At 40.1% G+C, this 14143-nt stretch overlaps 1 protein-coding gene across 1 annotated transcript in view; it reads right to left on the bottom strand.

Annotated features, from left to right (window-relative positions):
* Window positions 1–13762, bottom strand: part of paqr6 (progestin and adipoQ receptor family member VI) — a 33228-nt gene extending 19466 nt beyond the window's left edge. Inside the window, exon 1 of the mRNA XM_085178309.1 lies at window positions 13505–13762. Within this exon, the coding sequence (XP_085034435.1) occupies window positions 13505–13565 (61 nt within the window). The 5' untranslated portion in view covers window positions 13566–13762. The remainder of the gene's footprint in view (window positions 1–13504) is intronic.
* Window positions 13763–14143: the final 381 nt, after the last annotated feature.

The raw sequence follows: 14143 nt of genomic DNA, 5'->3' as shown, positions 1-14143 counted from the left end.
GACAGCGCTGTAAACAACGTGCGCAACAAGCAAGCGAATAATGCAGAAAAGATTTTTAGACAGGAAACTGTTCTTTAAGTATGCAGAGAGAGCTGTGCATGAAGTGTGGTGGAAGCAAAACAGGAAAAGTCAGAGTGAATTCATGACGATGTGAAGCGTAGTTTGGATCTTCTTTTGCTGCTGGTTCGGTCAATATTGTTTGGAGAGACATCAAACTAACAGCTTTAGAATCAGCGCAAAAAGGACGTAAAAACAAAGCGTGGACCCACCGAAACATCAGAATCAGCGAGCTGTCGGCTTTCAGCCCCAACCGTGTCCGTGCCGTCGGATGAGAAAGGCGACATCTCACTGATTCTGATCCATCAGCGGGTCCACGCTTTGTTTTTATGTCTTTGTGCAGAATCCGTGTAGCTGCTCTCATTTACTGTTTTAGCTGTTTGGTGGTTGTTGAAATTTTGCTAGGTTTAACCAGAGATTCTGGCGTTTTGGGCAAAATAAATTTATATTAAAAAATCGATTCAGGATTTTAATGAATCAATATCACGTTATCTAAGCTAGAATCGATTTTAATTGATAAATTGATTATCAAAACCCACCCCTATACTACAAGCTGATCGAATATTGAAAACTGACAAAAGGTCTTGTGTCTCCAAGATCTGAGCTCTTTACATTACTAGTTTATAATAAAAGTGAACTAAACATTTGCCAGGTAAATGCTTTGAATGTGAAGTTCCAGCAGAAAGAAATATTTGTCTCAATTGAACAGAAATCCACTTTTTTCTCTGGAATGTCACCAAAAACATCAAGTCCACAATAATGCAAATGTACAAATACTGCAATACTTTAGTCAGTGGGACACAGGCTCAGTCACCTCCATGTTAGACACTGACTTAATGCATTTAAAAGAACATTTAGAAAGCTTGAATGGGTTCCCAGTTCACCTTCAGTGCAGGCTCAAAGAAAAGCATCAAACACAAGAGGCAACATCCACCTGTAGCCTGAAGCTCAGGACCAGAGCCAAATCAGCACAACATGCTGAGCATTCAATAAACAAACTGCGCCTCATCTTCGCCCCACCCTTCTTCCTGAGGCCCTGCTTCCTTGACAGATTAACTGAGCCATTCGGGAAGCCCTCTGCAAGGATGTGTTCAGATGGTAAAATACACACAGAAATTTGTTTGTTGGACACACACAGGAACAAAAAAAAGGTTTAAATCCTGTGAAAATATCAGTGAGAATATCTCCCAAACTGTCACCCTGTCCACTACACGCAAAGTGTTTACATGTGCTTGTCTGTGAGCGCTGAAGGTACCCACACTTTCTTTCCAGAATTGTGATAAACCTTGCTCAGGCATTTTCACTGGCCTGAGGTGTCAGACTGCACAATTCCCAAAAAGTTATGCACGTGCACTTTGCGCTGCCTGTGTGACGGTGTTTGTCAGCATCTTCAGGCTCTGCTCAAACACGTCCAGGACAAAAGACGACAACCCAACAGAACACATACAGTAAACATTTCAGAGGGCTCGCCGTCGGTTATTGCACCATCAACCATTCCCATTTATATTAACAATTACATATTTTATGAGTAATGCAGTCTGCTGTGATGATTTTCATCCTCCAAGCATCCACCCAAGAGGACAGGCCCGCACAGGCTACAACCGCCTGTTTACATTCAACCCATGAGAAAATTAACAATGAGCAGGGAACCAGTTTTTCAAGTTAGGAAAACTCATCTGTTCCTCAGCACATGCAAAGTCTGAATGTGTCACATTGTGACACATTGTCCCAGCAGAAAAACTGGTGTACAGCAAATTTCACGCTAAACTTATGCGGAAATTTTAAACATTGTCTTTTATCAGCTACATGCTCACAGATCAGTGGTTCAATTTCACTAGAACACTTAATCTACCGTATACTAGAGCTGGATAAAACTAAATATTTAACCTAAAATAATTTTATACATATATGAGACAATGTTGTCATTATGAAGTTGACTGAACTCATTGAGAATTGTGCTGTGCCAGAACGATCGTGTTGTTGGGATAGCGGTAAAGCCACATTGGGTTAGGCCGACACATACAGCGTAGGAGGCGCACCTGTGCTAATATTTGAGCTGCTGCAGCCGCAGACACCAGCATGTGTGAACGAGACAAAAGACAAAATGACAGCAGAAAGTGTAAATAAAAACTGGAGTGAAAGTGTCACCAAACACTGGTGGTGCCACCCTGACTCACACAGCCCGAGGATCAAAAGTTGAGGTGTTGAAAAGAAGGGTCAGAGGAATTCAGCAGTGTGGAGATACTTTGGCTGTTTGAAGACTGGCAAAGAAGCTGAGCAGCCCGCACTCCACACTGCATCGAAGTTTCCACAAAGGCAGGATATACTGTGGATATACACGATGCCAGTAAAGCAGAGTCGAAAATGTCGACTTTAAGTGGCTCGTTAAAGTAATTGACCCTCATTATCAACTCCACAGACGGCACTTTCCCAGCTATACATGGAGTGGAGAGAGACAGCTGAACAGCTGTGTCACACTTCACTACCATATCTGATTGTTGGTCAAGTCACACATCTGATCCATATAAGGCCGACTGCCCACTTGAATTAAGACGGCTTGAATCTGCGCAAAATAAACGATATAGTGCAAAGACAGCTTTTTTATTTAGAACTGATTTTGTATTAATGACTAGCTTATTTATTTGGAAGAGACCGAAGAATTCAGTTTAGCATTTTCTTGTGTTCTTTTGTAACAATTGAAACATTTAACTGGTCATAAGAGCACACTGACACTTTTATGTCAGTTCAATTCAATTTTATTTATATAGCGCCAAATCACAACAAAAGTCACCTCAAGGCGCTTCATACATACAGAGAAAAACCCAACAATCATATGACCCCTATGAGCAGCACTTTGACGACAGTGGGAAGGAAAAACTCCCTTTTAACAGGAAGAAACCTCCGGCAGAACCAGGCTCAGGGAGGGGCGGGGCCATCTGCTGTGATTGGTTGGGGTGACAGAAGGAAGACAGGATAAAAGACATGCTGTCAGTGTGCTCTTATTTAGTGCCACATGTCATTTATTTTAAATACATCATTTTGTTCAGTATATTTAACATGTTCAATTCATAAAGTTTTTGTTTCCATATCATTCTCTCACCCACTCAGATAAAAGCTATTGTCGAGCCAACTTTTCTTCTCACTGGCGGACGTTCACAATTAAAGTTCAAATATCAGGTGGGCGGGGCTTCTGTGCTTACAGCCACAGCAGTATGCCAGAGATGATCATACTGGGGAGCAGAAACCAGAATGACACAATCGCTCATTCAGCTCACAATCCATCTCTATTCACAGGCTTTCTGCCTGCAAACTGGCAAATATGACCTTGACTGCAATTTCGTAAACACCCAATAATGATGTCTGGGTGCATGTTTCTCTAAAAATCGGGCCAATACTCTGGGGACAATTCTTCTCTATTGTGGATGGACACCTCGCCAGGGCATAAACTGCCTCAAACAGACGATTTAGAGCAAACTAAAGCCTCAGCTTTGGTTTGTATAGGAGCTAAATGTTTTCAACTTTGGTTCATATAGAACCCACGATTTGAAAATAATATATTAGAAAAGCATTCACCCCAGAAAACACAATAAAATATTATTTTTGAATATGTGACATTTCTTAAAGCCTCAGCTATCTTATTCAGTTTATTTGTCAGAGGTATTCTGTTCAGAGGAAGTCGTCTCGCCACTCTGTCAGGGTTTTTGGCTTCCTATCGGATTAAAAGAAACAATCTGAAGACGTTATCTTGGACATCTTTCACCACTTTCATAGAAAAATGAATGACCACAGCAAAACTAAGTACCCACACACTAAATGTGGATGCTTTTATAGCACCAAACACTACCAAGCTGTGTCCCATCAGTGTCAGTGATAAGTATGGATGCTGACAAGACTGTAATCTTATTTAGTGCCATTATTGATTCTACTTACAAGTAGTCTTGTAAGATAATATAAAATTTATACAGGTGGTGCTCTACTGCAATAATTCTGACATCATTCTTTGCAAAAGAAATTGTCCAAAAAACATAAAAGGAAGTGATAATGTCTCAGGAATGTTACTCTAAAACAAAACTGGAACTGGCTTTTGATTCCGAGAATCCAGCGTATAATGATGTAATGCTGAAGACACGATGCAGGAAAGAAAAAATGCACTAATTCCTGGAAGCTTGACTATAGCTTGACTGCACATTAGGAGGAAAAGTGAGCTCAAATATGTGGCTTAAATCATGCTTGATGCCTGAAAGCTTCATGCTCACCTGCAAGACGACTGGAGAACATTAAAGTCCCCATCAGCATCCACGCAGAGGGCGTCTGCTCTATGACTCAAGATTATGACTGAGGTTTAAATGCTTTTTAGATAGAAGGTATGCAGGCTTCTTGTTAATAACCCAAAAAACAAGAAACTGAAACATAAAAACAAATGATTGTGTTTATCGGTTACATATGAACTACACAACCCTGACTCAGTATTCGAGGTTACTTTGAAACATAATGGGATAACCCTGCAGACTGAACGTCCGCTCACTCGATCATGTGATGTGTTTTGTAACTTCCCTCTGGTTGAAGTCACGCTGCAATGCTTCTCCTAGGTGTTCCTACTTCATCACGTCTTTTCTGGTAACCGATTACATGTCACTGCGCTCTGTTATGAAACATGTTGATTTGACTTCCTGTGCCAGATCAAAACACTAAATCACTATCACTTCTTTTCATTTCTATTGCATTATTGATTCAAGTGGACCATTGAACCAGTTCTGAATACTTGGCACAATCTAATAGAAGAGTCAGCCAGGGAATGCAGTATCAAATGGAAACCAGCTGACACATTAAACATGATACAAAAGAAAACAGGACCGCTTTGACTCCAAACTGACATAAGGCAGCAACTGCCAAAAACAATGAATATGTCTAAACTAAACAACTAACCTGGGAAAAAGCCTGCAAATACCTGCTCAGGTGTCAGACTTCTCATTTTGTGCAACAAACACATCTTTTGTTGCACGAAAACTATTGTTAAATCCAAAAAACAGCAGAATTCCTCTAATATTTCTGACCAATTCATTTTTGTTAAAAACACAAAACACAGTTACTCTTCGCATAGTCGTGTTTGGAGGACATACAGTGTCGAAATAAAAAAAGACTTAATAAAAATGCTAATAAAGGCTCCAAGATAAAGTAAAAAAGCAACAATCATTTTGTCAAAGACACTTTTATGTTTTGATTTTCCACTGTAGGGAAGACTAGCAATGCCAAAACCAAAACTAAATAACTTGTTTTTAAACGTAGGCAACAATTATTCTAGAAACATTTATATTTTCTGATCAAATTTATTTATTCATTTGCTTAATCTAGTTCTCTTTTATTAAAACACAAAAGGCCACAACTCCTAACATTCACGAAGCTTAAACCTTTATTTAATTATTTTTCTATTATGTTATTATTCTTTTTTCTTTTTTTAAGTTGTTTTTGGCGAGAAACATAAGTTCTTTAAATCGTCGTGGGGGAAAAAAGTTTCGCTCTTCTGGCAAGTTCTTACAATGTGGAAAAATCCATGCTGGAAAAACACTGCAAGAGTATTCGCCTGAACACATCTCCAGGGAAACGGTTCGGGAAAACATGTTGGTCACATGCAGCTAATTCTCATAATAACCGTCTCTGTTCTTCAACAACGTGTGTTCTCTGTTTTCTCCTCTTTTCCTTCCCAATTTCGTAAACGCCACATTCCAAGAATTCCTACCCTAACACAAGCTGGAGAATAAAGAAAAAGGGTCTAGATGCTGGACTTCCAGCCAAACAACAGTCTCTGCTGTAAAGAGTCACAGCTGCAAAACTTCAACCTTTCAGCGACGGACAGCGAGACCAAACACAGAGAGTGAAATCTTAGTGTAACGCAAGTGTGTAACGCAAATATTTTAAATGCGCAGACGTACCGCGACCCTCGGGCATGGGGAGGGATTCCTCTCCTTCAATCCGCGTAAAAACGTCTTCCTGTGGGTGACAACCAGGGCTGGGTGTCTTCACTTTCCCGTACCTCGGCTTCACTGTGCAAGGCCTGTGCACAGCCTCCTTTTCTCTTCTCCCACGCGAGCCAGTAGGAAGCGCCGCTTCGTGCTCACGTGGATCGCAGGAGTAACAACAACACGAGCCATGTGTGTCCACCCTGTGAGCGCGCGCTACTGCTGAATGACAATGGTTTGGTGTAAACCGCGCCCAAAATGGCAAATTTGGTAGTTTCCCTACTGCACATATTTGTATATATACACATAGGGAGGCATATATACTCATATTTACCCAGAGAGGTAGGAGCAAAAATTTCCATATTAAATGTTTTTATATAGCTACATGCATGGGGACTGAAACTTCTCTCCGGGTATTCCAGCTTCCTCCCACAGTCCAAAGACATGCAGTTAGTGGGGTTAGGTTATCTTGTTAGTGTAAATTGCCCACAGGTGTGAATGTGAGTGTGAATGGTTGTCCGTCTCTGTGACAGAACAGCAACCTGTCCAGGGGGAACCCTGCCTCTCACCCCTGGCAGCTGGGACAGGCTCCAGATTCTTAGTCTTTTAATTACATTTTGTACTGCAGATTAGGGGTGGGGGAAAAATCGATACTGTGTAGTATGGTGATATTTTGTTTGCTAATAATGTATCGATACAGGGACAGCAGAAATCGATATTTTGTTACAAAAAAGGTTTTTGTGCTCTGACTTCAGAGCATGTTGATCCTTTTTCTGAGCAAGAATCCTGACATTCCTTCACTGTCCAAATGTGTTTAACTTATTTTTGGCAGCAATAAACATGACAGTTTACTTATTTTAATTTAAGACATGTTTTATTTTAATTAAGTTTAAAACTTTTTTATTTAATGTAAAATTATATTTTGTTTTAATTTACTTTCAAATTCTTCAGTTGCTGAAGGGGCTGCATAGTTTTCATAAACTGCATAGTTCAGAATAGCTATAATTGTACCAGATGGTTGATTCAGTTAAGTTGGACTAGACTGTAATACAAACCGTTCAGTTTGTCAACAATCAAACTGAAATGAGAGAAAGACTGAGTGTGAGACTTTGATATTAGATAAAATGAATATTGATAAAGTTTATCTTTATGTACAGAATCTGAATATCGCAAAATATTTTTAAAAATTGCAATAATATCGTATCGTGCGTTAAGTATTGTGATAATATCGTATCGTGGGATGTATGGTGATTCCCACCTCTACTGCAGATGATGAGATAATCAGTCCTTACAATTTTACACAGACATCAGTCTGAAATTGTTCCACAATTTGAAGATTCTGCCCATCTTTACTACTCTGTCCTTCGAAGATGCTCTTTTTATACACGCAGTCATGTTACAGACCTACTCCCATTTAATGAGGAGAAAAATGTTCCTCGGCCTGCTTGTTTTTACTTCACTTCATTTTTCAGCCTTTAGTTGCCTCCCTCCTGAAATTGTAAATACTTTGAAAATTTACCATTTTAACAAACATTTGATATGTTTCATAAATGGAACTGTGGAAAAAAATATGTGTTTATGACATTTGCAAAATATTACATCACATTTTTATTTACATTTCACAAAGGACTGCAACAGTTTTGGAATTCAGGCTTGAAGTATCAAGGACTGAATACGACAAAACTAGAAATTTACAAATTCATTCTATCATTCAATTATTTATTTATGTGCATGGTTGGTTTTGTATAAGGTATGGCACAGAGGTCATAAAATTAAAAGAATGTAAAACTAGCACATTTATGGACTTTACTTTTTTGCATTCCTCCTAATGACCAGCAGAGGATGAGGCCTCTGTTTGCAAAATAAACAAACAAACAAATAAATAAATAACTGTTGGCTTTTATTTATGAGCTCAATAAAAACGTTACTGATAATTTTACGTCCTCATTCACTTCTCTTAGTATTATTTGATACAACATGATCTACAGTAAAAAGAGACTATTAAGCAGAATACCCTTTAGGGCATTGCTTTCAATGAAATCCAGTCAACTCAAGCAGAAACTAATGGAGGCAGGACGGTAAAGAGGAAATAGTAACCGTGGGAAAGAGTAAAGTCCTGTGAATCAGTAACGTGGGTCTAGTGGTGGAAAGAAACAGTACATTTATTCAACACTGAGGACTTATAAGTGCAGTTTTGGGGGGTTTTGTTAAGTAAGTAGTACTTTTTAAGCATTTGTTGATGTTTATGAATGTGCAGTATTTTAACATGAAAGTTAATAAGTGATTATATTTGTGGGTTTAATATGAAACACAACCAGCAGCACGGTGGTGCTATACTTAGCACAGTTGGCGAAGGGCGAGGGTTTGAGTGTTTCTGTGGGGAGCTTGCATGTCCTCTGCAAGGCTTTTCTCTCAAGCTTTGTGTCCAAAATATAGCGCTTTGTGAGGGCTTATCATATTAAGTAAGACTAATATTAGCTAAATTTTGTCCATTTCCATAAATGCTTAAAAAACAACTTCCACTTCATTAAAACAAAGCTTATATTAAGCTCAGTGTGTGCTGTGTTATGAAGCCACAGAAGTGGCTGTTGCCTCAAGCACAAACAATAATTACTGACACACCTGGTATTAACTCTCCCTCCTTTATGTTGGAGATGTTTTTGGCTCCAGGGCTGCCCAACCCTTTAGACCTACACAGCAGTGTAACACTATGACTCAGCTCTTAAGGAGATGTACAATTTGGATCAAGTGCAACACCAGTCAGTAGGCCAGTGCTCCACCACTACGGTCCAGACTGACACTAACTAGCCTCCAAAGATAGCGTGGTATGTATAGAACAAAACACAAGCAGAAAGGGGTCAAAGTTGAAAAGCTGGTCATCTAAACCTGTAAGCAGATAGATTAATAAATGATTATTACAACTGTAAAATTTCTTACGGATGTTATTAAAAATGCAGATCATTTTAAAACGACTTCATATAAGTAACTGCGATACTGACCTAATTACTGAGTAATAATTGGTCTATAACTTTCCTTCTAAGCTCTCGTTTCATGAAACACTAAAACTGAATTGATAAGAAGTTTGATGATAACAGGTAGTAAATATCAATTAGCTTTGGGTGTCTTGCTGTTAACAGTAAAATATGGAATTGTAGTGAAATGTTTGCAGCCTAAATAAAGCTTGTTAAAACATACATGATCTCTCTCTGCTCGGGTCTCTGTTGCCCTTGTGGCGTATTCACTACCCTTATAAATATGACTTGCAGGATTAGCCCCATGTTTACTGTTCAGGTTAGTATTCAGTGAGTTTCCACAGGAAGACTGCAGAAACGTGACAGATTTTGGCAACACTGTAGCTGCCAATTTGCTTTTTTTCCTTTTGTTAAAAAACCCCATTTATCGTAAAATTAAGCATCACATTACCTCGGTAAATGAAATAACAAAAAGCATCTGATCATGACTCACTTTTGACCAAAAGCTACTTTGGTTTGGTTTGTTTCTGCAGACCTGTAATATATTTGAGGTTTTAACCTCGCGGTCCTCACTGACTTTGAGACTTCCTCAAACACCACCATGACAAAACGTCTTTGGTTTGTTCCAACATGTCTAAACAGCCATGAGATGGACTGTTACATAATGTGGTACACGCATTGATGCCGCTCAGAGGAGTGATCCTGACGACTTCCACTGATCTGCTGCTTTTGTCTTTCAGTAAAAAAAGAAAATTAAAAATGACTGAAAAAAGTTACGCCAGCAGCCCCTTGCACCCAGCATGTGGCCTTCCTTCCTTTAGAACAACATTTAAAATATACATAGACAAAATAAAGAAATAGCCCTAAAACATTTTATGTTTCTATATCATGCAGTGTTGGGAAGGTTACTTTTAAAATGTATTCCATTACAGATTACAGAATACGTGCCCCAAAATGTATTCTGTAACGTATTCTGTTACGTTACTCAATGAGAGTAACGTATTCTGAATACTTTGGATTACTTAATATATTATCATGCTGTTTACAACTACGTGAATGTACTATTGCTGTGATTTATTACTGTTACTGAAGGTCCGCGGCTCCGAACCGTAGTAAAGGGACCTCTGGCTAATACGGTGGGTTCTGTGTCGGCTCGTAGCCGAAAACTAGCTTTACTTTGTTGTCTGGGTCAACTTTGCTAGCGAGAGACAGAGAGAGGCGTTGAAAGGCTGCTCCAACTGAACTTATTGTTTCAGAGGAAAACACGAACACGGTGTACAGTCGAGTCTTAATAGCTTACTTACAGCTGGGCTCGTCAGGCTCTCTTCTTGGCTGCAGTGGTTATTATTATATTTACATGCTTCCAGCTCCCGTTTTTGCTCGATGACAGCTCGTACTTTTCCTTTTTCTCCCTCCCTCGCTCACAGACACATAACGTGTATGGCAGTCCATTCTCCCTGCAGCACGGACTACACTGCTTATGATGCTACATTCTTTAGAGCTATACCGGTAGCATTCTGCCTATTAGCTTAGCATAACAACAACAAAAAGGCCTCTCTCACCCAGGAAACACGCAGAGAGAGAGCATCACTCTGTAACCATGGCAACCGTAACGCTGCCACCTGGAACAACAGAACGTAGCTGTCAAACAAAACCCAAACAGTCCTGACCCGCCACAATATGAAACAGGGAAGTACCGCCGTGTAATCCATTTATTTCAACAAAGTAACTGTATTCTAAATACCACCTTTTTAAACGGTAACTGTAACGGAATACAGTTACTCATATTTTGTATTTTAAATACGTAACGGCGGTACATGTATTCCGTTACTCCCCAACACTGATATCATGTCATATCTTTTTGAGAAGCACAGATTTAACTACCTTCTTCAGTGCTGCTGTACTCGAGCTGTGTTTGAATTACAGCTCCTGGGTCGCTGCTGCCCATTTAAATAGTGCTGACCTGTTAACTGCACTGCACCACGTTTCTCTGGCAGTGGTGATATTTTGTAGTGCAGTTTTGCTGTTGAATTTTAGTTTTCTTTAAGAGGGTTTAGTTATTATTTTATCCTTTGTTTGCTTTGTTGATCTTCGGCAGCTTAACTGGGTTTTTGTAGTTTGTTTCAATACTCATGTCTTAGTTTATCCTCCTTGTGTGTCTTAGTAAGGTTGTGTTGCTGGATTCTTTCACTTGATACTTGAGGTAGATTTTAGCCTCAAATTATTATCAAATAATCTCATATTCATTTTATGTCAGTAAAATTTAAAACATTTTTCAAAATCTCCTGTACATGAAAACGTCTACTTGGTCAGAGGGAATTATCCTGCACGTTAACAGGTGACAACCACCAGAATCAGGAGGAATCATCGTCTGGAGAGGATGCGCTCACTGACAGCATCGTCAAGCCATGATTGTCTCATGACAGAGGTAAACAAAGTGATGTTAGTGATACTGGTTAAATAATGGAAGTCACTCCCTGCCTCAGCAAAACCAATCGCACCTCTAGCACGGTGACACTTCCTCAGGATTACAGTTACTCAAGTTGCCTGTGACTTGCTGTCTCTTCTACTTTGCACATGATTATTTACATCGGCCTTCTCATGAACCTGCAGGGAGACTCTTTTGTCTAAGCTTTGACCAGATAGGACATCCTGTTTTATTCAGCGCCAGACAAACATTCAGTTTCACTGCCATCGTACGTCCTGTTTGAGTTCATCCAAACTCACAACTGTGTGACTTTAAACACAAAGGACATTTTAGTTTCACGCATGCCTTCCTGACAGCACCGCTTCATTTCACTGCACTATTCAAACCAGCTGTTTGAAAGATTAGGAAGCATCGAGACATTTCTTTGCCGCATCATTACTGGCTAAAAATGTTCAATTCCAAGTTGGAAACTGGGCTCAGTACTACATATGAATGACATACTTGCCAAAATATGTCACTGATGTTTTAAGGCTGCTGAAAAAAACACTGCCTTTGCTGTAACGTTTTGTCAAAAATATATCCAACAAATGAAAAACACCCACATCAAATGCATCTGTAAAGCACATTACCATGCATTCTTAAAATAGCCTTGCATATTCACCAGAAAGAAAGAAAGAAAGAAAACTGAAGGGTTGGCCCCGCCTCCTTTAACGCAACATTAGTTATAAAACTCTCCAGCACATGTGCAGTGACCCCCAGCTGCACATGTTCCTCCTCCCTGAATGAGATCATCAAGTTTGTCTGTTTGGTATTGTCTCAAGTTCAAGTTTGAACGTTTCAGGGCTCAAACATTAGCATTAAATAATTCCTTAAAAATGAAAAACATATTAAGAATATTTAGTTTTACTTTGCTCTATGTCAGTAATCATTCAAATGATATCAAACACATCACGAATGAGCTGTTATTACTTGAATTCAATGAGAAAATGACACAAGTGCTCCATTCAAGATAAGAGGATTATCAGCCAAATGCATAAAAAGTAACGGAAAAAGTGCTGATAAGCACAAAAACCGGACAGTTTACTTGCATGAATATGTTAGTGATGTGTTGCATCTTTGCTTAAAGGTTTACGATCATATTTTACATGTAAAATTTGAAGTAATTTTAACTCTGGTGTAGTGATGGCTTCTGAAATTACAAATACTAAAAGTAAAAGTACCTTAAAACCACATTTGAGTGCATATGAGAAACGCGTCGCGTTACTGTACAAACTGTTAATCAGAAGCAGCTTTACAGACTCTCCTGTTATTATTGTAAGTACATAAAAAACGCTAAGCAGGAGCACGCAGGCGCGAACGCGCGTAAACAAAGCCTGATGCAGGACGCGCAGCGCAAACACGTGTATGGCCTGAACATTGCGACACAGCACATTTGTGCGTTTTTTTCTCCCCCACAAATTCCTTTAAGGAGTTGCGACTTACGAGGAAAACCCTCCAGTTTCACTTTACGGGAGGAAGGGGAGTGGGTGCACAGAATCATTACACAGTTCCTAGAAAGAGATGCACCGAGTCGGTCGGGTGAGGGTCCCTGCTATGAGGAGAGATCGTCGCCGAGCTTATGAGAATCACAGCAGGACACAGCGCTCGAGTCTAACCCTCCAGCTTCGTGTGTCCGTTCTTGGGTGATTCCGGTAAAAACAAGAGAAGAAACATTTTGGGGGGAGGAAAAAAAACTTCCATTTCCATCAAAATGCTCCATTCGGTTTCGTTCCTGTTGTATCAAACACGACCCCTCCTCTACTCTCCCTTTCCCTCTGCACATTCCTGCACTAACAAAATAAAAACACTGCCGGATCCACTAGTGTCGGAATCCCACCCCTCGGGCTGGATGTGGGGAAGAAAAGAAACCTTGTTTTTCACGATCGGGAGACAACAAGAGGACATGAGCTCCGGAAACACCGACAGAGAGGGAAACAGTGACAGTGACAGTATGAAACAATGAGGCATACTGCTAAACTATTAACAGAAACAAATGCACGAGAGCGGCGATAGGCGCACGTGTAGATTTCAACCACAGAGAAGTTACTTACGCATAAACTCCAAGCAGGCGAGATATTTCCCCAAAGCGAGCACAGACCCCTGCATGGACATTTCTCACACAGATTACAGATGCTTTAAACTAAGGGGGATAAATCTAACAAGTTTCGCGTATGTTTAAACCGTTCATCCTGTCCCTGCAGCCCGGTCCTTCCACTCCAAAGTCCCTGCAGCTTCACAGCTTCATGAGCTCTCAGAAAGAGGATTGATTCGGGTCAGCGAAGTTTCCCAACCCCCTTACCCAGCAAAATAAATGGGCCGACGCCGATGCCAGCCGCCTGCTGCTGGGGTGGCACTGGCTCTGCTGCCAGGGGATTGGTTATTCTGTGTGCTCGGTCAGTGGTGGGCACTGGGCCTGGGACAGAGAAGAACACAAGAGATGGATGAAAGAAGAGAACGAATGGCACATGGAGACCTAGTTTGAGAGAGGCCTTGGATAGATTTGCAGAGTTGAGAAGGTTTGGGTCACTCAGGTTCGCTGCAGGGATTTTAGATCTGGAATTTGAGTCTTTGTGTTTTTGTTCAAGTCAGAGTCCTACTCAAGTGCAAAAGCTTTAGCATCAAAATATTCTCAAAGTACCTAAAGATCTTAACTATTGATTCACTGTATAATCACACTTTTATGTTGCAGC

The sequence above is a fragment of the Neolamprologus multifasciatus genome, chromosome 11 (genome assembly GCF_963576455.1).
Source record: "Neolamprologus multifasciatus chromosome 11, fNeoMul1.2, whole genome shotgun sequence".
Classification (NCBI taxonomy): domain Eukaryota; kingdom Metazoa; phylum Chordata; class Actinopteri; order Cichliformes; family Cichlidae; genus Neolamprologus; species Neolamprologus multifasciatus.
The sequence above is the reverse complement of the archived record's forward strand: the minus strand, read 5'-3'. Positions and strand labels throughout refer to the sequence as shown.